This window comes from Gymnoscopelus microlampas (genome assembly GCF_963454915.1).
Source record: "Gymnoscopelus microlampas genome assembly, chromosome: 10".
NCBI lineage: Eukaryota > Metazoa > Chordata > Actinopteri > Myctophiformes > Myctophidae > Gymnoscopelus > Gymnoscopelus microlampas.
In genome coordinates, this window is record NC_139947.1 from 5925953 (window position 1) to 5951810 (window position 25858).

Sequence of the window (25858 nt, forward strand, 5' to 3'; positions counted from 1 at the left end):
AGCTACTGTAAATAACAATAAAGAAAACACCGGGTTATTGTGTAAAAAAAGACATATTTAGCCACCGGACAGGATGCCCCCGCCCACTGTAAAAAAAGGTCGTGAAAATTGCTAAAACTATAGAAAGTATAGTAAATTAAAATGTTTTAGCACTCATCTTTTATTTACTTTAATTACAATCTAAAACATAAACCTTGGTTGTAAAAAACAAAGTTGTCCTTTAACACTTGGAAAGGTTGCAACATTGCAAAGTGAGTTGGAGAGAGGGATATGCATCTCTATTCTGGCTGTCTCAGCTTTAATACAACATTCATGCATCAACATTTGTGTTTTTAATCAAACTCACACGCCGTTTTTTTACCAATACAGTATTTATTGTTGCTCATATTTTGATTTTGATATAATTCCTATGTTACAGATACAATGTGCAATGCTGTATAAAAACAAAACTTACATAATTCAAACCATACTTATTGTTCTACTTTTGACCACCAGAGAGCAGCGTTTCATTTCTGATCTGGTTTCCCTCTGCTGCAATCATAAAGGAGAAAAGGATGGTTAAAGGACCACTTCACCCATTTTCAACCTTAGCTTCGTGTAATTGGTCCTCACTGCTGTGCTCAGTATAAGATGGCACAATTTCTATTTGTACTTTCTCTGAGGTCTGTCTGAGGTGGCTTGCGGACAGTTCAGAAATAACCTCTACCAAAGTATGACCAGGTCTGGTCATTTTAATTAAGACTTTGTTTTCTTTCTTTTGAAATTACAATGGCTTCTATTTCAGCCATGCTGACTTTCCAGGAAGAGAGGTTGTAGTTTATATTGGCTTGGATGATGTCACTGCCCACCTCTGAGACAGTGAGTGAGTAGACGTATAATATATTATTATAGCCTATTATAGCCATGAATGAACATTAGTGAGGTCCAATTATATGAATATAAGGTATGACGTTGAGTGAAGTTGTCCTGTAAAAGAAGTGGTTTTAAAGAAGCCTGTCTGATTCATTAGGTTCCATTTGCACACTCTCAGTGTTGCACACCTGTAAGGGGGCATTTGGAACCACCTCAAGGAACCATAATGGTACCCATGGACGACTGGTGTAGCAGGGTGTTTCCAATGAGCCACTTAACATGCACAACATCAGCACCCTGACACTGTTTGACCATGAATGGAACAGAGCCTTCATTAGTATCATTGGTAACACCTGTGAAGGAAATAAGGAAGAGGCCCAATTTCTTTCCAATATGGCTGCTGTGCATAGAGCCTGTTACAGTATCATGAAGATAACGTTGGAAATGGCTGAAGTGTGTAGGGGATGGAGACGTTGTTAGCATTACATTGACAATGCTAGAGCGAGTCAACGTTGTTGTGAAATGGATCAGAAAACAGAATCACATGCAGCACCACTACAAACACTTGTACCAGCATTGCAAAAACATAAATAAAGCTTTTTGATTCCAAATGTCTAAAACACTTCCAGAAGTTCTGCTTTGGATGAACGGGGCAATGACTCTCGTTTCCCCTCTACGATAGGCTTCTTGAAAACCCTCGACAGCCTTTTTTTTTTAAAGCACAGTGACACTTGAATAGTGGTATTATGAGATTTCCAATGTATAGACACCTAGGCCTTGCCACAATGTGTCAAACTCCAAATATTGGCGAGATATTTTGCTCCGTTGATTAGAAATCGATGATCCAAACTAGTCTCCACATTGACTTACAGTTGAAACAAATCTCAAAGAAACAGGTCTCTTATGTTTTTTGTTACTTAGGCCTGTTTCTTCTTGACCACAATTAAAATGTAATTTAGATAGCTAGTTATTTAAACAGATGCTACTGTAGCTTCTTTGTTTACCTGGTATCCTATATAGTTTCAATGTACAGATTATAATTTTTATAGTAGATAATTTAGTTCTCGGTACTATGTACGTGATTGCGTTGCTTATTGTAAGTCGCTCTGGATGAGAGCGTCTGATAAATGCCTACATTGTAAGTCACTCTTTTAGCACATAAACAAACACAAACAAAGCAACATCATCACAACTGGATTGAGTGATATTATGTACAGTACTAGCAGAAAGTGCTTTGTTTGCATTAATTTATGTGCTAAAAGAGTGACTTTGAGAGCTCTTTCACTGGAATATCAATTTCTAATCAACGGAGCAACACTGTAAGATATCTCGTCAATATGTTTACCTCAAGGCGAGGTGCGGTAAATATACAATCCAAACCTCTACCAAAGTGTTACTGCGCTTTAAAGCTAAATCAATCCAAACCCCAGTGAAAGGAGGATAACATTAAAAAAAAAAAGATTACAACATAAATATGACCTAATGAGAAAAGGGGTAAGAAAACATTGGCTGATGTTGAAGCTTGTTTTCCAGTTCAGGTTTAAAACCACATTACACCCTTAATGTCCCTGTTCTGATGGGGCGAACATTGTTCTGCAAAAAAGTTTGCAGAACATTGGCCGACAGCCTGATAGTCTGAAAAATGTTAGGTGAGGGTTAGTTAGAATGTGTGCCTTGCCCTGGACCAATGGTACTTCAGATCAATAGACCATGGGACTAATGGCATGGCACCACCATAGCTGACCTAGAGTATCCCCACCTGAAAATGCATTTTCTGTTTATTAAAGAGCTGGAGACTCCTGTTACTGCACAAACACTCTATAGCGATGATTACTATCGCAATATAGAGCTATTTAACACTTACAGTATTTTAACAAAACTATCACTTACCCTACCTTCAATTAGCTGCAGCTGTGTTGCTGACTAGACTGCCATGTTTTTAATCTGCAGTAGTTTTTTCTTTTTTTTTACCTGAACCGGAAAACAAAAGGAGCCTCTAGGGTTTCATGTGCCTTTTAAGCATCATGTTTGATGTTTGCGTGAGCTGTTAATTACATTTTGACATCATTCATGTTTTTTTTCTTTCTGAGTGTCAACATCAATATTTATTAACAAAAAACAAACAAAAAACTAGTGAAGTAATACTTTCAGGATTTAAAAAAGTGTAAACTTTCTCACAAAATATAAAACGGACACATCCCAACCATAAATAATAAACATGTATTTAGTCATGCACTTGTTCGTAGGGCTGCATACCATTTAGTTCTTAATCTTTTTAAAATCTTACACATAAAATAAATTTTGATATTTCTTCATGTTGGTATGTAATGAATATTTACATTATTATTTATTAGTATCTGAACGGATTAAGTGTTTGGAACGTCAGGCTTTCTCCCACAGTGTGTGTGTGTGTGTGTGTGTGTGTGTGTGTGTGTGTGTGTGTGTGTGTGTGTGTGTGTGTGTGTGTGTGTGTGTGTGTGTGTGTGTGTGTGAATTACTATACTTGAGATGACCAAATGTCTCTTACAAGCTCACAACGCATAGATCTTGTAGATCTGCTATTTTCGGCAGGATTAGGGTTAAAAATGTTTTTTAAATGTCATTCATAAAATCGTCCTCACATGTATAGTAATACAAACGTTAAGTGTGTGTGCGTGCGTGCGTGCGTGCGTGCGTGCGTGCGTGCGTGTGTGTGTGTGTGTGTGTGTGTGCGTGTGCACCTGTGGGTGATTTTTTGTTTTTAATTTTTTGCTAAACTGGAGCAGTGGCTAAAGGTAAAAGTGTAAAAGTCTAATTCATACTTCGTCGCATGACAGTGTTGCTCGACACCATCGCGTGACGAGGTATAAACCAGCTGTTATAAGTGTTGGCCTAAAACACACTCTATGAAACTTAAAAAAGGCTTTGTCCACACCGCAGGCAAATCCCAAATGCTCCAATGCGGTCTTTTAAGGACTGACTTGTCCTGATTCAATCTAGATACAGTAGGTCCAAAAATGCAGATTTGGCGGTGTGAACGTAAGCCATAGACATCTTACCATGATGTCACAAAGCTGCCAAAAAGATCAGAAGTGAACTCATGACAAATCTTCGATGCTGTCTTGATGTGGGACGTCCCAGGGTTCCATTTGCTGGGGGTGGGCATGCCCCTGCTTTTGATATCCCCCCCCCCCCCTCCTCGTCATTCAGTTGTTCGGTCCGGTGGGCGTCATAGTGAAATGCAGCGCACCTCAGCCAAGACCCCGGAAAAGACGCGATGTGATTGGCCAGTTGTCACTTGGAGTGGCAGTTGGGGCAAACGCTCACCCCAAAACATGATTTAGGATTCTATCCCTATCGGTATGTAACTCGAACGGCGCTAAGTATGCTCAAGCGAACTTTGCAACGTTCGGCACGGCAACTTGCTCGCTTTAGCTCGCTCGGTGGTGCCTCTGGTGGCTCAAGTTCGCTTGAGACTGAGCGCCTCCGTCGTGGTCCAAAACTATACTTTATTGGCCAAAAGAAATAGTCTGCGGTTGCCGGAAAAAGAGTGCTGGGGCGGAGTCCATGTTTTCTCGTTTTTGCATTCAGCCAATCGCAAGGCGGCAGGCCGGGTCTTGGCTGAGGTGCGCTGCATTTCACTATCACGCGTCTGGATATATTTTATCCCTGCTTACGTCAAACAGTCCCCCCCCCCCCCCCCCACGCACACACACAGACGCAAATCTAGATCTGCTACTTTGCTATACGACAGAGTATACAGGGTTTAAGAAAAGACCCCTTCAATTTTTTTTTTATAGTTCTTTTTACAAATGGAACCCTGCGGAGCGCTATATGACAAACCCATGAGACACAAGTCAACTCGTCATAAATCTGAACGGTGCACACAGAAAAATAATGGCTCTTAAATGGTTCTTTAAAAAGGCTAAACTAAAGAACCGTTTAATTTCATGAATTCTTCATGTTCCTCATATGGTTCTAGAGAACCTTTTTTTGTGTCCTGTGAGGTACCAGACATGGTTCCTTAAAGGAACCATTTGATGGCACCTTTTAACCACTTAAATCCTGGTCCCATTTTGGGCATGTTGTCATTAATAGGTGACCACTGTGACGGAAGAGGATAGATATAGATATTATAGGGTTAAAGAGGTCAAGGTTCTTTAAAGCAGTGGTTCTCAACTTGGGGGTTTGCGACCCCCGAGGGGTCGCCAAATCATTTGCAGGGGTCGCCCATATCTTCCGTATTGTTCAATAAAAAGCATTTTAATCCGATCAGTGGCCATTTTCTAAAAAAATCCTTCATATGCTTTCAACTACGCAACCCTATCGGTTAAGAGGTGTATTGAACTCTGATACCTTATAACTCTATGAGAAAATGACCGCCAATCAGATTAAAATGCTTTTTATTGAACAATACAGAAGATACGGGTACTTAGACCCGCCCGTTTCAACTTGTTACATCCATGGCTGTGGGGTAAGAACTTTATATTTGAAATATGAACGTTTATGTAGATGTACGGGTTGTAAGTGGAGAAAGTACCAAAGCCAGGAACAAGTTGCGCCATGACGGTTGTGACAGACGAGCGTCATGTGAACCATGGCTAAGTCGGTATGTGTGCACATGCGCGTTTGTTCGGTGCGTGTGTGTTTGTTAGATCGGTGAGTCGTGAAGGAGGGGAGTCGCGATACCATGGCCGAGCTTTTTGGGGGGTCGCCAGCCAAAAAGGTTGAGAGCCACTGCTTTAAAGAACCTTTAAAGTTCTTCTATGGCATATCACTCTGAAGAGACAGTTTCGGTTCCGGTTGGCACCTTTATTTTCCTGTGTGGAAAGTACTGTACTTGTACTGCACTGCATTGGTTCTCAAAGTGGTGTCTGGGAACCCCGAGGGGTCCTTGGTGGTGGGGGTACAAGGGGGTCCCCAGCAAAATTAGTTAATAATAGCGTCACAATCATTTGACCACTTTAACCATATTTTTAATACTTTGGCTATTCAAAAATAGCAGATATACAAGATATCACTTTGTGAGCTTGTAGATCTTTTAAATTGTGACAATTTGTGCAAATCTTTGAATATATATATTTGTATTCTTTATATACATATATTTTGTTTTATATATGCATATATATATATATATATATTATTATTTATTTATTTTAACTAAAATCTTTGCTTCTGGAGGTCCCTCTGGCACATTTTTTTTTTTTTAGATGGGGGGCCGCAGCCAAATATATATATATATATATATATATATATATATATATATATATATATATATATATATATATATATATATATATATCAATTTGGGGGTCCTTGGCACAAAAAGGTTTGAGAGCCACTGCTGTACCCTAATGTACTTGTACTGTACTGTCTGTATGTGTGAGCTGTTCCAACAACAGCAAGGTGGTTGTTGGCTGTAAGGTAGTTGGAGGGTCTTGGCTGTAAGGTAGTCGGAGGGTCTTGGCTGTAAGGTAGTCGGAGGGTCTTGGCTGTAAGGTAGTCGGAGGGTCTCGGCAAAGCCTCCAGTGGTACTACAGAGGGCCTGTCTGAGGGCTCTGCTGTTGAGGGGGGGATCCCCCCGAGCCTGGCTGGGGGGAGGGTCCCGTCTGGGACAGGCCGGGCACCCATGCACCCGCGCTGGGGGGGCGACTGGGCTCCCCGCTGCCCGACTGGTCCAACTCGGCACTGTCGCAGTCCGAGTCGTCACACAACCCCCGACCCTGAGAGAGAGAGAGAAAGATTTTTGATTAAATCAGTAAATTGTGATATCAAACATATCAGACTGTCTACATTCCCCCAAAGGAAATGCATGTATTTAATTCAATCTGACCAAAGCCAAAGTGCAGTAACTAACTTTCTTTTTTACACTAATTGTATCTGTTGTTTATCCTCCAAAATCACAAAGGCTACTTTGACATTGGGATACACAAATAAGTCGACGTGTCCAAAAAACGTAGTTACTGCACTCTGGCTTTGAAGGGCAGAGCAGTGGACCACAATGTAAACAAGCTTCAGCTTTTGTTGTGATTTGATCAACATTGTTGTTGTTTTTTGCCGTTTGCCATTTACTGATGCCAATAAAATGATTCCATTCTACCCCACCGGACATAAACATTGATGACTGAGAGGAAGGACATCAATAAACTGGTCCATTCTGAAAGACATCAACTGGAACACTTGAAACACTTGAAACAGAGACTCTTTTCCTATCCTCCCTTCATGTGAATCTGTTCGTCTATGCAGAGTTTACAGTACCTTCCCTGTGGACCTGCCATGTGTTTTTTTTTTTTTTGTTTTGTTTCAACTGTGAATGTTCAGCCATGTGTGGACTGCCAATGCATTGATACCTTTTTTCCCCTTCTTTTTTTTTGCACCGTATGAATATGACTCATACAGCTGGTTGTATGTGTTTATATGTAGATATCTCTTTTACATGTTTCTTTACTGTTTGGTTTTTCTCTTTGCTATCCCTCTCCATGAAGCATGTTATTTAGACAGATGCACTTGCTTGCCTGGCATCCTATAGTTTAGTTTCAATGTACACATTAGTATTTTGATAGTATATTATTTAGACCGTCGGTTCTCAAAGTGGGGTCCGGGGACCCCCAGGGGTCCTTGAGGGAGTTACAGGGGGTCCCCAGCTAAATGATGGATAGTTAGGAACCAAATGGACCCTTATGGGTCTGTAACTCTGAGAGTGTACAAATGGACCCAACGGGTCCATTTGGTTCCATTTGTGCACTCTCAGAGTTAAATTAACATTAATTTTACAATATAATTGGGGTCCCAGATATAGAAATGCCATTAGATGGGGGTCCGTAGCCTAATGCATGTCAAATTCGGGGTGCATGAAATTTAAATGGTTGAGAATCACTGCTAGAGTCGTAAAAATCTTCTCTTATGGGGGTCCCTGGCATATCTTTTCAAATGGTGGTCCGCGGGCTAATAAGTGTCAATTTGGGGGTTCTTTGACATGAAAAAGCTTGAGTGCCATTGGTTTAGACTGATGCTAGGTTCTTGGTTTACCTGTGATTTACTGAGGCACTACACTGTCTCAAGTCGCTCTGGATAAAGAGCGTCTGCTAAATGCTGTCAATTGTAAATCTGTCTGTCTGTCTGTCTATGCTTATGAGCAAGTGAAGCCGTGTACCTCATTAGCATTCTGTCCCAGGTCCAGCGGAGGGGTTTTGGGGGCTCGTCCAGGGCCTCCGTCCCTCTCCGACGCGGGGTCTGTGTTGTCGGCCGGGATCTCGGAGCCCTGCGACAGCAGGTCATCGCTGCGGTCGTCCAGCCGGTCGTCCGTGTTGGTGCTGACCACGTCGGGCGTGCCGCTGTGGGAGTGGTCCGTGGTGTGGCCCTCCTCGCCATCCGACACCGACAGGTTCTCCGAGCTGAACGTCGACACCGACGGGCATTTGGTGATGCTGGTCGGACGTCTGAAAGAAAAAACACGTTGGTTATGTGTTTATTGGTGGTGGGAATTACTGTTCATTTCAGAGTTCGAATCGTTTAGTTCACGTTTACGTGAGCGCATGGGCTACTATAAGCAATAAAGCATGTAATGTGTGCGTCCGGTCCCACTGACATGACTGCACAAACACAGCACTGTCGTTCACGCTCATTGTACGTTCTTCTTTGTAATAATAATGTAGAAGTAATAAATAACTACAATAAATAATGTCAAGTTCATTTTAAAAAGTAGCCTGCTGAGTAGTTTGCTTCATACGCTCTAGCCTTTGATTGCCTTTCAATTAAACCATAATTTATAGACACAAGTATCACCTACATGTTACTGATTATAGAGAATGTTATATCATCATAATCCGTTCATTATTTCCTGTGCAATTAATGAATAAAACTGAAGCGTGTAATTTGGAGAGCATGGCATTGCACGCAGCACAAATTGTCTTCTTTGAATAAACTATCATCTTATATAAACACGATTGACACAAGGAATTGACGCTCATTTCGGCTGATTATAGGAAAATTAGAATCACAGAGATTCGTTAAGAATTAGGAGAGAGGGAGCCTCTGAATGATGTGCCGCTGTGCGCCCGGCCCGACTCCCGACATGTCCATTGCAGCAGGCACGCTCTACTAAATGAATGTGGCATAGCGGGTGGTTTAGAATCCGCTGTGCGCTTTCCCATACGTGTGTGGGCAAGATTTTAGGGAAAGCACAACGCCCACTGCCACACCTCCAGGCGCAAATAACAGAGTCGGCATAATGAATAGCAGGTACTGCGGCCGTAAGATACCGTTTAGGGACAGTGCCAGCTCCCTTGTGTGTAATTCACAGGTAGCGGGTAGTGCAAATGAGTAAGGCACTGGCAAAGATAGGGCCCTAGTGTAAAAGTCTACCACAGTCTGTCGTGGGAAGAACAGCCCGCCCTCCGTCCTCACTTAGTACTGACTTCCATGAACGCCTGAACGCAACATTTTTCATGTCTAGGACGAATCGTTCATGAACGTCCCATCACTATTGTTTATTGACCTGTCAGTATGATCACTGGTTTATAATAAGCACTGTTGATCATATAAATCGAGCCTTACTCACCGTCTCCGTGGCAACTCCACTTCGCTGTCCACTTCGCCCTCCTCCTCTTCTGAAGACACGCCCCGCCTCTGTAGTCATGGCGACAGGGAAAACAAACGACACAACTGAAGACAAGCTGAACATGTTCAGTAGAAACCGTGGCTCTGGACACCTTAATTTACACCTTGTCATCTGATAAACGAAATATAACTGTGAAATGAAGGTCCTTACTTGAACCTCACATAGGGCTATCACGATTACCCCGTTTCAGGTGTGAAATGGTACCAGGTGCGAATTGGCCTCATTTCACACCTGGCAAATCGGGCACGACAATGGATAGAGCACTGAAGTCTGATGTTATTTACGCATCCTACCTGGGTCGCGTTGTTTTCCCCCCATTCTGAATTCCCATAGACATTTAAACGTTTAATATCACATCAAATAAGAACTGTGTTTCAAAAATAAACAAATGATCCTGCGGTTTGACTCTTATGGATATGAAGCATCAACTGACGGTGACAAAACGCTAATGTTACCTCCGAATTTGTAAAATTTTCGCCAGAAACAGACTGTATCAAATATGAGTGACTCACTATCATAAACGATACCGAGCCACCTCCCCGACAATATCACAGAGACAGTTTGTTTATTTTTTGACCACAATACTTATATGAAACGATTCTAAGATGACACAATGTTATTCTCCATAGAGAAATTACTTCCGCGACCCCGCAGGACTTCTGTACTCTATGAGACTTTACTTTACAGGGAAAGTGTGAAGAGGTCAGATGAGGCCATCATGTGTACCTGTTTGCGTGAGATAGCTGCCCGGTACAGAATGGCCGAGGGCGTGAGGTGCTGACCCCCGATCCCCCCCGCCGACGAGCCGCGGGGCAGTCGGACGCCGGCGACAGCCCCAAGCCCCTCCTCCTTGTCCTCGCCGCCCAGGGAGCCGCGCCCCCCGGCCGCGCCCCTCCCGCAGGGCGAGTCGGGGCTGCTGGAGAAGGGGAAGGAGGCGGCGTCTTCGCTGGGCGTGTCGCTGCGGGGCGGGGTCTCCGTCAGGTCGTCCAGGAGGCCCGCCCCTGCCCCGCCCTCCCCTCCTAAGCCTGCCGAGGCGCTGAGGCTCCCGCCCCTCTCCAGACCTCCTCCCACGGAGCAGGAGGAGGGCTCTCCCTTTCCCTTGGCCTCCAGAGCGGTGCAGATCAGATCCGGGCTGGACGAGGAGAGCTGCCTGTGTGGTGTGGAAAATTTAAATGATAAATTATTATAAAAAAAAATACTATGATTAACTCGTTCACTGCCAAGGACGATTTTGAAGACTTTTTTCCAAAGGCCCAGACTGCCAAGGACGACTTTATGTGTTTTTTGGTGTTTCCACTAGATGGCGCTCTTCGCTAACACATGAGTGACCATTTAATCCCAAGATGCACGCAGAACCAGGAGATCACGTGATCCCAAGATTTACTGCTCCATTCACTTCCTGGTTAACGTCTTTGGAAAATCGCCTGTATCTCGCCTCCTGTGTTTTACTATGTATTTTTGACGAGACATGCTAACGGCCTATAACGAGTGAACGGGAGGTCGCAATGACATTTTTTTTGTGGCAGAAGCACAGTGAAACCCCCCTATGATTAGCAACGATCAGGAGATCGATTATACGTGGAGATTAATATTCTGTGACTCCTTGAAAAGGTAAGAAAATTGATTTATTTATTAATGTATTTATTCTGGCAGTGAATGAGTTAATTATAATGTATAGTAATTAATGAATGATAAATTATAATATTTTTGTATAGCTTTCATTTATATAATATATCATCGCCGTTGGGTGGAAACTTTTGCATGTCTAAAACCAATACTTTTCAGGAAATAGTAAAAAAAAGAAAGAAGCTGTGTTCCAATGGATCCAACGTAGTTATTATTATTTAGTCACAACTTCAATCTCTTGTAAATATTTTTCATTGGTTCAATATTTATAAAACACACTGACACATTTAATTACTTTCACTTTCAAAATGATTCAAGAAACGAAAAAATATTTGCATTCATTTACGGGGGGCGGGGGGGGGGTAATACGGTCAAATATGGAGATACAAGGTTTCTGCCCGACAGTGGTAACGTTCACACCAAGGGGCCAGCTTCTGAGTTGTAAATTGACTCTATATAGGAAGTGACAGTTCATATGAATGGCCTGTAGTCTCGCTGTTTCACCCCTGCTGGTGTCAGAAGCAATTAAGCTCCATTCAAGCGGATGGGTTTTTGCTGAACTTTACACTTGATTTTATTACCTTAATAAACATTGTCATAAATACTATATGCTTCCAGTCTCTAGTTTAAAGTCTTCTTTCAATCACCATGATATGTGTTTTGGTAAATTATGGTCCCATTTACTTTAAAATTGATGATAAAGTAGGGTATGCTGCAGAGGGGCGTGGCTATACCTTGTGGTGATTTGATTGACAAGCTAGACAACCAATAGCATTAATTCCCCACCCCCGCTCTGGTCCCAACCAATAGCATTAATTTCCGAGTCCATAGGATATATAAAGATGGCGGATTTGAAATAGCTGAAAAATAGGCTTAATTTACGGACCATGGGCATAACGCTGTCCATACTTTTTTGCTGTCTATGGTTCACACACACACACCTGGCTTGTTGCTCGTGGCTTAACCCCCGCAGGGCGGCGCTGGGGTCCAGCAGCTGCTTGCTGGACGGGTCGGAGGCAGAGATGGCAGAGATGATGTCGACCACCTGGGCGCAGGAGGGCGAGGGCAGGCGGGTGGCCTTGAGGCCCGCCAGGTCGCCGCTGCTGCCCTTGCCCGGCTTGCGGTGGCGGGTCTTGGTCCTGCGGGAGCGGCTGGGCGAGGTGGAGGTCCGGTTGTTGTTGTTGGGGCAGGAGGACGGCACGGTGACCTGCAGCACCGACAGGTCCATCTTGGGAAGGATCACCTCTGACTTGAGGATGTCTGGCCTGGGGAAGAAAGGTAAGGAACAGAGGTGGAAAGAGTACTCACAATGCAGAAATACTGTTATAATGTTAAGTAAAAGTCCGGTAATCAAAATTTACTTGAGTAAAAGTACAAAAGTATTGGCATCAAAATTATACTTAAAGTACCAAAAGTAAAAGTACTCATTGTGCAGAATGTCCCATTTCACAAGTTCAAAATGTAATATATTGAAATAGTCGATCTACAAGCTCACAATGCGTCACGATGCGACACATTGTGAGCTTGTAGATCTGCTATTTTCAAATCGTTTAGGGCTGTAGTGGTTAATGTATGTTTTGTCATAGTGATCATGTAGTTCCGGTAGGAGACACAAAGAGTTTCCTTTGTGTCTCCTATGAATTCAAGTCTCCATGGGGTGACTAATCCACAGAAAGATAGTAATTATTTGGGTGAACTATCCCTTTAATGTTATACATACCTCTTTCCCGAAGGCAGTTTCTGGGGGACGTTCCTCTTCTTGATGAACTTGTCCATGTTGTTGGAGGAGCTGCTCTGTCTGGAGGTGTGATGTTTGAACAGGCCGGGGTACTTCTTATCCAGAGACTGTTCTCTCCTGGAACCACACACCAAAAAAAGAGACCGGTGTCCTGTTTCTATGTGATCCTCAAGCCTGTCTCCATTTAACAGACCCCTAGTTTGAGATCGTCTCTGTCAGGTGGAAAACCTCATATGTACAAAACTGTAACTTTTCAGGGTTCAAATTCAAAAACTGCTAAAGTAGCAGATCTACAAGCGTTTTGGGCTTGAGCATCTGCTACTTGTGATGCTTTTGTGGGACACTGTAGTTTGATCAATTAGGGAAATAGTTTACGAAAAAACACGAAAAGTCTAAATATGAAGATAAGAGGTTTCTAATGTACAAGCAACGAAGTGATGCACTGTGAGCTTGTAGATCTGCTATTTAGTAATATAATAGCCAACATATAAATGGTCCCAACCAATAGCATTCATTCATTTCTGGTTTATTTTTGCATATTCAGATCGGATGTAGAAATATGGCAGATTTGAAATCGTTGAAAAATAGGCTTCATTTATGGTCTGTAGAGTCTGTGGGTGTCACTTTGTCCATTTATTATTTACAGTCTATGGTTTAAACAGCATATAGATGTTGTTTTGATTGATTTGATTGAAATTTTTATTAGGCAATAGAATGTATTTTTATAGAATGACATTTTTATTAGGCAAATGAATGTGGGGTTTGAACGGGTAGGTAGCCTACCTCTGCAGCTCTTTCTCTTTGAGCTCCAGCTGCAACATGACGGCGTTCAGCTCCATGTACAGGTTGTTGGCCCTCTCCAGCTTGCGCTCATAGTGCTCACGGATGTCCAACGCGTGCCTGAAAGGAACGCAGGAGAGGAAAAAGAAGGTTACTAATGACATCTTGTCTCTGCATGAGGGACTCTCAATACTCTCAGTACAAAAGAAAAGGCACTTGAGGCACTTCTTTTCTATTCAGTGGATAAATGAGGGACACTGGAATATGGGACAACGTGAAAAGGCCCCGATAAACAGACCAGGGAACGACGCACCGTGTAGTTACATGTGTCTGCTGAAGCATTATTATCCCTAATGTAATAGAAGTGCTGTGTTCATGCTGGTGGCAACACAAGTCGCTCGATACGCCCCAGTACCTTATTTGCACAGCAACTTCCTGGTTTGCGCAGGCAGTCACTGGGACTACTTTATTATTACAAGTAAGACGCGCGAACGCGGGAAGCGAACGGGGGAAACTGTTCTGAAACTACAGCGTTTTCAACTTGTCATCCGGGCTGAAATATGCAGAAATGACATGGAATTATTAGATATCCCAATAGATGAACTGGTGTAGATGCTTGTAGATGTGTTATTTTTGACTGTAGCTGCTATATTTATCTCAGAAGAGTGTAATTAGTCACCGAGGGGCAGGCGGATTTCAGGCATGTTTTTCTTTTTGGGGCAAACTGTTCTGAAACTACCGCGTTTTCAACTTGCCATCCGGCCTGAAATATGCAGAAATGACATGGAATTGTTAGATATCCCAATAGATGAACTTGTGTAGATGCTTGTAGATGTGTGTTTTTTGACTGTCGCTGCTATATTTTTCTCAGAGGAGTGTATTTAGTCACGCAGGGGCACAGGCGAATTTCAGCCACACTGTAGTGCATGCAGGCAATGACAGCGTGAGTCACAGGGGGGCAGCCAATGAGAGCGTGAGTCACATGGGGGTGTGGCTGCACACATACTGCACACAGACAGACAGAGACACAAAGACAGCCCGTTTTCATAGTATGCTCCACTTGCGCGGAGGCGCGCCTCCTTCCGCTGCGTTCGCAACTAAATTATTCTAGTAGTGAAATTGTAATTAAAACGGTTTTAATTACGATATGTCCTCGATTTTCCTGTCAGCCTTATTTGGTCACCGTTTTAGAAAAGCAAAAATCCACAAGAGGCCATGGTTTACTGTGACTTTACAACGGCTAAGAGGGTCGGAAGCCCTCCGCATCGCGCCTAACTGCAATGCCTCTTAGCCGTTGTAAAACTCACGTTAAAGGGATAGTTCACCCCCAAAATGACTTTTTTTCTATTGATTAGTCACCCCATGGAGACTTGAATTCATGGATATCCTTTTGTTTTTGTCGCATTCCTAAGCCAATAATTTGATGACCGGCAGCCGTTCCGGTAGGAGACACAAAGAGTCTCCTTTGTATCTCCTACCGGAACCGCTGCCTACCGGTCCGCTGGTCACGAATCTATAGAAAAAACATATTTTTTGGGGGGTGAACTATCCCTTTAAACCCTGTATAGAGAAAAATGATCCATAAGTGAAACACAGACCTGAGCTCCTCTCTGCGTCGATTGATCAGCTCCTCGTCCAGCCGGTGGAGACAGGTGCCTTCAGATTTAATCTTCTCAAAGTGCTGCTTCACCTCCTCCCGCCACTCCGCCTGGTGAAAAACGTTAACGTTAAGTTCTGCTGTCAACAGTAACACCGCTGTTAGCGTCTGTGTTTTCATATGGTCTCTGTCGGGTGGAAACCATGTCCAAAACTGTTACTTTTCAGGATTCGAATTCAAAAGCATCAAAAGTAGCAGATCGACGCCCTAGTATGATCACGTAGGGCGTTAATTTACAAAAAAACACAAAAAGTTAAAATATATAAAATATAATAGATAAGAGATTTCTGCCCAACAGCAACGATAATGACATTCGATGCAACCATCCGGGGTCACAGACCAGTGTCTCCTGTAAAGCCACAGTGACACGGCCGTACGTACCTGAGACTTGAAGTAGGTCTCCTGCGGGGTGGAGAGTACGTCTGCTGACGCGATGTCCAGATGCAGGAGGATCTGCCTGAACGAAGGCCTGCTCCTGGGCTTACAGTTCCTGTAAAGACAACAGGGAGCTTTCAGAAGGACGCTATGCATTCACGGTGCACTATGTGTACAAATCAATAATGGTCAGTTATATGGGCCAACATTAACAGCTGGAGATTTAATAAAGGACAAACGTTTCCCTGTGCAGCCGTTCCAAAGCCTTCCATCTACTGCAGCCTCGTTCATGCATATCGTTGCTCTCTGTATCTACGTCTGTTCTTGTCCCTTTTATGCCCATATATGGAGATCCCTGATGACCTCAAGTGGTCCATTAACACCTCAGTTATCACCAAGAAAGACCAGTTTCTTTTGTTCCAGTCTGAGTCAATATGATTCGTCGGTGGTCTGCCCGCCGGCCGGCCCATTAACCAATTGTAATATAGTATATTTAACCAAGGAAAAGTACAAGAGCTTGTTACTAAATAACTACATTGGATTGAATAATATATCAGTATTCCGATAATAACCTGCAGGCCGCATTAAGTGAAGGTGGGGGCCGCATATGCCCCCCGGGCCGCCAGTTGCCCATGTACGCACTAAAAGAAAAGAAAAGCATGTATGCACTAAAAGAAAAGAAAAGACAAACATTTTATGTGCATTTTATGCACATAAAATGACGTGCATTTTATGTGCAACTTTTTTACTGCCATGGACGCGTTAACTCGTCAAATTCTGCCAGTGCTCACCCTGCCAATGTGTCATTGTTACGGTTTCGAACCCTTCACTTCCACCTTCCACGTCTGGAGTTCCTGTGCACAATCCAGTGCGCCGTTCTCATCTAGACACTCAGGCTCACCTCATCATTTTCCTCCCTGTGGCAAGCTGACTGGGTGTGGCACTGCACACCTGTTTCCATTTCCCCCGTCATCACCAGAGTCTTCAAGAACCCTGCCTTGCCTCCGCCCCTTGCCAGATCTTCCCATAGAATTACCTGGCAAGTAGCTGAAGCCTACATTGTTGCTGTCCGTACCCTGTAGAGCTATTTTCTGTGTTTTTCTGCAATCCTCCTGATCTCTTGTTTTTTGTCACACTCCAGATCTGCAGTTACCACTCCATGCTTGCCACCACCATTCCTCTGGATCGTTTGTTTGGCTACCGACCACATGCTTGGACTCTGACTACTCTCTTGGACTTCCCCTAAGTATAGCTTTATATTATATAATATCTACATATTATACAAATACATCTGTGCTACTATTGCATGTGTATATTCATGTCGATTTATATAGATATATCTATACAGTTTTCAGTTTTTGTGCTATTTTTGGACGTTAAAAGCTACAAATAGCAATGATGACAGAAAAAGAACAAAACAGATTGCTGTATCAAATTAAAACAGTTAAAATATAGCAACATTACCTGACAATGCAATGACAGTTCAAGATTCTGCAATTAATCCACAGAACTGACCTGGGGGGGATTAACGTTAACCTGACGCTACCAGATCCAAGAAGCTTGCTTAACGTGGACAACCTAGTATATTGATTCTGAAGGATGTTCCAAACATGTGAAGCATGGTAGCTAAAAACTGATCTGGCTAATTGTGAACACATCTTTGGAATCTTCAAGGGTGAGCCAGTTCCACGCGGCCTGGCGGAGATATGCGCTTCACTGAACACACCTTTTAAATAAGACTGATTCTGATTCTGACCCCTGTTATAGAACACTCTATAGCAATAATTACAATGGGAATTTAGGGAGAGGTATTTAACACTTATTTTAAAGGCATAGTATGTAGCTTTGTCCTGTGTTTACATAAAAGAAAATAAGTATAAATTGTTTTGTTATGTAAACACATGGCATGCATTCATTACATTGCTTGATTACTGCAAGAGAATCCTCAACGGCACCACCTCCAAAGTCCTCACCAAACTCCAATACGCCTGCTCACCAGTACCCACTCCAGAGACCATAATTACTCCCGTCCTCCACAACCTACACTGGTTCTCTGGCAAAGCATCCTCTACAAAAATCCTGCTTACCTCCTACAAGGCACTCAATAATCTGGCTCCCCCTACCTCTGTGATCTTCTCCAACATTATGTCCCTTCCCGTTCCCTCAGGTCCTTTGAAGGCAACCTCCTGGAGGTCCCCAAGGCCAAGTACCGTGTACCTGGGAGGATAGTATCTCTGTTGTTGCCTCCTCCCTCTGGAGTACACCCCCCAACCATCCTATATTAAAATTGGCTGACGGGAGGCCGGCGGGCGGACAGACCTCTGTCGTCACTCTGACTCAGCCTTAACCATATCAGGAGTTCCCAATGCAGCTATGCCCAAATATGGAGTGCGTTGTATAACCTCAATGTGTCGTCATGGCATCAGCCGCAAACAAATCAGCTCAAGTCAGTTCAATAAATGGGCACAAAATAGGGCATGCTCACATATGGGCATAAACTGATGACATCAAACTTGGTGCGTCCCAGTGGCAAGGACTGGAGGGAGGGCGGAGCCCGCCGTTGAGTAGTTTGGTTATCCAGTTGTCCAGAACCGCCTATTCAACCAATATGCCCATATATGGGCATTCCAATATATGGGCATATACTGATGATAACAGGAATCTTCATATATGGACAATAAAAGGGGACAAGGACTGACAGATACAGATATCTCTATATATGGGCATAAAAGGGACACAGGTAGACAGACATAAAACATATAAAAAGGGACACAGACACCCGGGTACACACAGGTACTCTGGCAATATGTGTTGGAGACACTCAGACATATTGGTCAGATCGGCGGTGTAACGTAGGTGTGTGGGCCACATATCGGAACCTCTCGTATCAAAAAGGCCCCCTGCCTCCACTCCTTCAAAACCACACGCAAAACCCATCTCTTCAGGATAGCCTTCCCAGCTGAGGTCTAGCTAAGATGCCTCTCCAACCCATGCTTAACATTTTATTGATTTTAATCTAGCACATCTATTGTTTTAGTTTTTTCTTAATAAAGTTGGTTCCTTCCTTTTCTTTATGTAATGCGACTTTGGGTGCATAGAAAAGCGCTATATAAATCTGAGCTATTATTAAAGTAACGGACTATGTCAAAAAACACGTAAGCATCTTTGTTTTCTTCATTTTTAGCGGCGCGAGCGGATCCTGCTCTATACCTGACTTTGTCCGTATGCGTACGTCAACGTTCTGATTGGTCAGGTGCGTCAACAAAGTGATTGGTCAAGCTTCACGTGACACATGGCTATAAACACATTATAAACACATATCGATGACAAAATGTATCAAAGGCGCCGCTACCTTCACACAGGGTGTGATTTTTTTTTTACAATCTTGTAAGCCCTTTTTCCACCCAGTGCCAATTGCCTAAACTGTAATCCTGGGCGTTACTCTCCCTCTGCCAGCCTGGGGGAGCCCAGCACTGAGCTCATGCTTCCTGCAATGCATGAGGAGTGTGCAGACCGCTTCTTATCACCTGACAGGGGGAGTTTCCTCGGTAGGACGTAGCACGTGGAAGGAACACGTTATTCCAACCAGTTCCTTTCCCCTCCATTTCTTTTCTCCATTAGAGCATCTTTAAAGTCAGACCCCTGCCTTCTGTGGGTGGTCACTCACCAGCACTGTCTGAGGAGGATCTTGAATCTGTCGGGGCAGCTTTCTGGTCGATATGTAACAAAGTGTCCATGAAAAACTATCGGCAGGGGCGTCCGCTGGCCTAGCGGTCCAGGCGCATACCACATATGCTGGTAATCCAGCTTGACAGCGGGTCGCGGGTTCGACTCCCGATCCCGACGACCTTTGCTTTATGTCTCCCCCCATCTCTCTCCCCATTTCCTGTCAGCCTACTGTCCTGTCCAAATAAAAGCATAAAAGCCCCCAAAAAAATATCTTAAAAAAAAAAAAAACTATCGGCAGACAATTTTGCTGAAAGACGTTTCGCATTCATAGTTTGTGTTGTTACTATAGCAACAAGACGCCCAATCCCAACCTGTCTATGACAGTCTTAACCAAATATGGAGTTCTTTGCGTGACATTTGCAGCACTCTACCAAATATAAGTATAGCGTGTGTAATACGACTGCATTATTTACAGAGTGGTGTTCCTCTGCTGTCCAGACATGTTCCGCTGTACTCTGCACCTGGAAGGAGGGCCAAGGAGACTTTATTCTACTTCTGTGCCGGTGGGGAACGAGGTGTACTCCTTCGGGGGACTTAGCTTTAGCACTAACGAAAGGGATCAGATTGAAGTGCACGTCTTCCACACCGTGTCTCTGCGCTGGAGGAAGCTGCCTCTTGTGACAGCTGGAAGAGGAAAACGTCCCCTTGAGGTTCCTTTCAACCGCACGTGCCACACAGCTGTGCTGATAGACGATACCGTCTACATCTGGGGGGGGGTTGGCGATAAGTCAGTCTGCCACGTTACCATGGAGGGTCGCAACTGCGACACGCTTTATGCATTTGATGTCGACACCCACAAATGGTCCAAGCCCAACATTTCTGGCGATGTTCCAGGGGAGAGGAGGAGCCACTCAGCCTGTGTCTTGGGGAAGGTCATGTATATTTATGGTGGATGGACCCAGCTGACTGGATACACTAATGCCATATACAAATTGGACACCACCACAATGGTGTGGTCACTAATTAACACCACAGGCACTCCGCCACCTGTTTCAGAAGATCACTCTGCCACCATCATCGGGACAAAGATATTTATATTTGGGGGCCGAGGGAACTGGTGGGATAAAAGTCGAACACTAGTGTTTGACACAGAGACCAACTGCTGGCTGAGCACACCTTCTACACAGCTTTGTCCAGATGGACGCACGGGTCATTCTGCCTTTGCCTACAACGGAGAGCTGTACATAATTGGTGGTTTCAACTTTGATTCCAACAAGACCAATGACCTTCTGTGGAAATTCAATCCAGAGACATTCTCCTGGAAGAAGGTTGAGCTCAAGGGGAAACGCCTCTATGGGCTGACTTGTATGTCCTGTTGCATGGTGGGAGATCGTATCATCCTCTTTGAAGATGACCTGTTCATCGTGGACTTAAGTCCTAGCCTGAAGACGATATGCAAGCTAGCGGTTATTCAGTATGGTCTGGAGCAGTCGGGACTCCCACACAACATCAGGTGGGAACTGGCAGCCATGACTACAAACAGGAAGAGAAAAAATAATGACCCACTAAAAGAAAAGAAAAGACAAAAAATGTATCTGTTTTCCTAGCCTATGGATGGTCCCTTCACAGCAAGCGAATGAGAGAAAGTACGTCATTTTACAAAATAAAAGCTGTTTGCTTCCTGTTTATTTCCTGCGGGGAAACGGCCATATCTCCCCCTCTTGCTTTATTACTAAAAACCAGCCTGATTGAAATGGCCACAGGTGTGCAACGGATAATTATTTCCCCCCAATACTACAGGAACCCTGTGCGTGTAACCAGCCGATCACCGTGAGAACGGAGGCCACGGAGAATATTCCATGATTTTTCAAAGGTACGGTAAATCACTCTTTTTCTCTGGCAGTAGGGTGACACTATTACACTATCACTCTGGCAGTCAAAGTTAACCTCGGGTCCACTGTCTCTCCAGAATATAGGATCAGATCACTGTCTCTCCAGGCTATAGGATCAGATCAGAGTACATCTGATCCTCAATCATCAACATCATCATCAATTATTTAAAACCTCAGAAAACACATTGAGGATGAACCCTCCTTTTCATTGGTGCTGAGCTACAAATAAAAGCAATGACGACAGAAAAATAACAAAATAGATTGCTGTATCAAATTAAAACAGTTAAAATATAGCAACATTACATGACGATGCAATGATGTTCAAATCAATAGATTCTGCAATTAATCCACAGAACTGACCTGGGGGGGATTAACGTGGACAACCTAGTATATTGATTCTGAAAGATGTTCCAAACATGTGAAGCATGGTAGCTAAAAAACTGATCTGGCTAATTGTGAACACATTTTTAGAACCTTCAAGGGTGAGCCAGTTCCACGCGGCCTGGCGGAGATATGCGCTTCACTGAAAACACCTTTCAAATAAGACTGATTCTGATTTTTTTTTTTACTGTTTCTTGATAAATAAATAAAAAATCATATTTTTTGGTTGCCACTGTGCGACCACAGCGGCACCTTCCCGCGACCTGGTTGAACTAAAAACATCACGTCTACCAAAACAAACAGTGAAAACATCAAAATACAGCGAGAGGGCAGTGTGTTTCTGCAGGTAAACACCACCACACTACTCCAGTGGCTGATGACTGCTGGTATGGAGGGAAATTATGTAAAATAGCTAAGCTATGCCTCTCCAACCCATGCTTAACATTTTATTGATTTTAATCTAGCACACATCGTTGTATTGTTTTTGTTTTTTCTTAATAAAGTTGGTTCCTTCCTTTTCTTTATGTAAAGCGACTTTGGTACTTAGAAAAGTGTTATATAAATCAGAGCTATTATTAAAGTAACGGACTATGTCAAAAATCACTTAGAGCATCTTTTTTTTTTTTACTGACATTTTTATCCCACAATTTTGTGACCCATTTTTTCACACAGTGAAAAAAAGTGAAAGTGAAAGTGTAAACAGGGCAGTAGAAGGCCTCAATCATATATTTGAACTAACAGCCTCACTAGCAAACTTAAAAGTATCAAACAGGAAAGCCAGAAAAAACGTTGAAAATGACAAATGGTACGATAATGACTGCAATAATCTCAGGAAAAAATTAAGGAAACTATCAAACCAAAAACACAGAGATCCAGACAACCACAACACACGTCTCCAATATGGAGAAACACTGAAACAATACAAAAACACAGTAAGAGAAAAAAGAAATCAACATGTTAGAAACCAACTGCAAGATATCGAAGATTCCATACAGACAAACAGCTTCTGGGAAAACTGGAACAGACTTAATAAACTAAAACAGGACGAACTACCCATCCAAAATGGAGATATATGGGTGAATCATTTTTCTAGCCTCTTTGGCCCAATCGAGAAAAACAAAGAGCAAAAACAAATAAAAGATAAACTACAAAACCTAGAGTCAGCCGTAAAAGACTACCAGAATCCACTAGATTCCCAAATCAACCTAAAAGAACTACAAGACAAAATAAAAACACTTAAAACCAAGAAGGCCTGTGGGGCAGACGGTATTCTAAATGAAATGATAAAATTCACCGACCTCAAATTCCAAATGGCCATACTAAAACTCCTAAATATAGTGCTGAGCTCTGGGATCTTCCCCAGCACATGGAATCAAGGGCTGATAACGCCACTCCACAAAAGTGGAGACAAATATGACCCAAATAACTACCGTGGGATCTGTGTAAACAGCAACCTCGGAAAGATCCTCTGCATGATCCTCAACAACAGAATCCTAAACTTCCTCACAGAAAGCAATGTCCTGAGCAAATCACAAATTGGCTTTCTACCAAAATATCGCACAACAGACCACATTTACACTCTAAACACCCTAATTGACAACCAAATAAACAAAAACAAAAGCAAATTATTCTCCTGCTTTGTCGACTTCAAAAAAGCATTCGATTCAATTTGGCATGAGGGTCTGATGTACAAACTATTGGAAAGTGGCATGGGGGGAAAACCTATGACATCATAAAATCAATGTACACAAACAACAAATGCGCAGTTAAAATAGGCGAAAAGCACACAGACTTTTTCCCCCAAAGCCGAGGAGTTAGACAGGGATGCAGCCTGAGTCCAACACTCTTCAACATATATATCAACGAGTTAGCAAAAACGTTAGAACAGTCTACAGCTCCAGGCATCCCCTTGGCAAACACAGAAATCAAATGCTTACTTTTCGCAGATGACCTGCTGCTGCTGTCTCCAACCAAGGAAGGACTACAGCAGCAACTTGATCTCCTACACAAATTCTCACAGACATGGGCCCTGACAGTGAACCTAACTAAGACTAAAATCATGATATTTCAAAAAAGATCCAGCCGCCAAAACCATCAATTTTTCCTAAATACGATCCCACTAGAACAAACAAAAAACTATACCTACCTTGGCCTAAACATCAGCAGCACAGGGAACTACAACCAAGCTGTAAAGGACCTGAGAGACAAGGCAAGAAGGGCATTCTATGCTATCAAAAGAAACATCAAAATAGACATCCCAATTAAAACCTGGCTTAAAATACTGGACTCTGTGATAGAACCAATTTCCCTCTATGGTTGTGAGATCTGGGGACCATTAGCAAACCATGACCTTGAAAAATGGGATAAACACCAAACCGAGACCCTACACACAGAATTCTGCAAATCCATTCTCCGTACCCAGCGAAAAACACCAAATAATGCATGCAGGGCAGAACTAGGACGATACCCACTCATAATCAAAATAAAAAAGAGAGCACTTAAGTTCTACAACCACCTAAAAGAAAGCGACCTAGATGCACTCCATAACAAAGCACTCACACACAGCGAAACCCTAGAGAGATGCCCCCTCAGCCAGCTGGCCATGGAACTCCGGGCACAAACACAAACAGAGCCACAAGATAGAAAACCCATCGGACCAAACAAAATTATAAAACAGCAAAAGGAAAACTACCTGACACATTGGAAAGAAGCAACACAAAAGCAGAGTAAACTAGAATGCTATCTGGCCCTAAACAGAGAATACGCAGTGGCAGAATACCTGAGCACCGTGACCGACCCAAAACAAAGAAAAATCTTAACTAGGTACAGACTCATTGAGCACAGTCTTGCGATCGAGAAAGGTCGTCACAGGCAGACCTGTATCCCGAGAGAAGACAGACTATGCACCCACTGCACACAAAAGGAAGTGGAAACCGAGCTACACTTCCTAACCGTCTGTCCTTTGTACCAAGACATCAGAGACACATACTTCCCACAGATTACAACCACACACAGAGATTTTGAAAACATGACCAATGACAAAAAACTCCCATATCTGCTGGGCGAAGTACAACAATGTGCAAACACAGCAGCAAGATTCGTGAGCTGCTGTGATAGGAGAAGGATATCGAACGGAACACAACCACCCTAAAGACTAATCATTGTGTATATTCCTGCACTATATTTGCACCCAGTGATCTTGGTACATATAAATTGATCTATTGAAAATTCTGACTTTCAAATGTACATTTTTTATTTTGATTGTATTGCTGTATTGTTGTATTGTGCTTTTTGCTTTGGCAATGTAAACGTATGTTTTCTCATGCCAATAAAGCCCTTTGAATTGAATTGAATTGAATTGAAAATTGTCTAAGCTGTAATCCTGGGCACTACTCTCCTTCTGCCAGCCTGGGGGGAGCCCGGAACTGAGCTCATGCTTCCTTCAATGCATGAGGAGTGAGCAGGCCGCTTCTTGTCACCTAACAGGGGGGAGTTTCCCCGGTAGGACGTAGCACGTGGAAGGAACACGTTATTCCAACCAGTTCCTTTCCCCTCCATCAGGCGCCCCGGCTGACCAGGGGGAGGATTTTTTTTTTTTTTAAATCCATTAAAGCATCTTTAAAGTCAGACCCCTACTGTCTGTGGGTGATCACTCACCAGCACTGTCTGAGGAGGATCTTAAATCCGTCGGGGCAGCTTTCTGGGACGGGCAGCTGCAGACTGTTGTTGCCCACGCCCCAGATGATGGCGGACGAGTCCACATCCTTGTACGGGACTTCTCCAGTGAGCATTTCCCACAACACCACTCCAAACGACCTGCCACAATGACAAATGACTTACATTAATGACTCACTGCAAGTGCACAAGAGCAAGAGATCTGCAAGCATGGCTTTATTACTGGTGTTCCCGGAAATCTCTATGTATTTTTGTCTGTCTGTCTGTCTGTCTGTCTGTCTGTCTGTCTGTCTGTCTGTCTGTCCGTCCGACTGTCCTTCGCATATCTCGAGAAGCGTTCACCCGATCCACTTGTACCGCTTAGGACCCAAAGGAGTTCAGAATGAATCATGAAGGCGATTGGATGAGCGATTCTCGGCTCCGGACGGAGCCTGTGCTACGTTAAATGTAACAGAGCCTTCATTAGTATCATTGGTAACACAGATGAAGGAAGTAAGAAAGAGGCCCAATTTATTTCCAATATGGCTGCTATGCGTAGAGCCCATTGACCTTGAGGCAGACTAATTCATAACACATTTGCTACCAGCAACATTTGCTTCTTTAAGTATCCAGAA

At 43.3% G+C, this 25858-nt stretch overlaps 1 protein-coding gene across 1 annotated transcript in view; it reads right to left on the reverse strand.

Annotated features, from left to right (window-relative positions):
- Positions 1-6365: 6365 nt before the first annotated feature.
- map3k12 (mitogen-activated protein kinase kinase kinase 12) overlaps positions 6366-25858 on the reverse strand; it is a gene marked incomplete at both ends in the record, with an annotated part of 33479 nt that continues 13986 nt past the window's right edge. The window contains 10 exons of the mRNA XM_084069939.1: positions 6366-6554; positions 7985-8270; positions 9392-9459; positions 10178-10601; positions 12019-12342; positions 12798-12932; positions 13599-13715; positions 15194-15303; positions 15634-15742; positions 25227-25385. Coding sequence (XP_083926065.1) covers positions 6366-6554; positions 7985-8270; positions 9392-9459; positions 10178-10601; positions 12019-12342; positions 12798-12932; positions 13599-13715; positions 15194-15303; positions 15634-15742; positions 25227-25385 — 1921 coding nt within the window. The remainder of the gene's footprint in view (positions 6555-7984; positions 8271-9391; positions 9460-10177; positions 10602-12018; positions 12343-12797; positions 12933-13598; positions 13716-15193; positions 15304-15633; positions 15743-25226; positions 25386-25858) is intronic.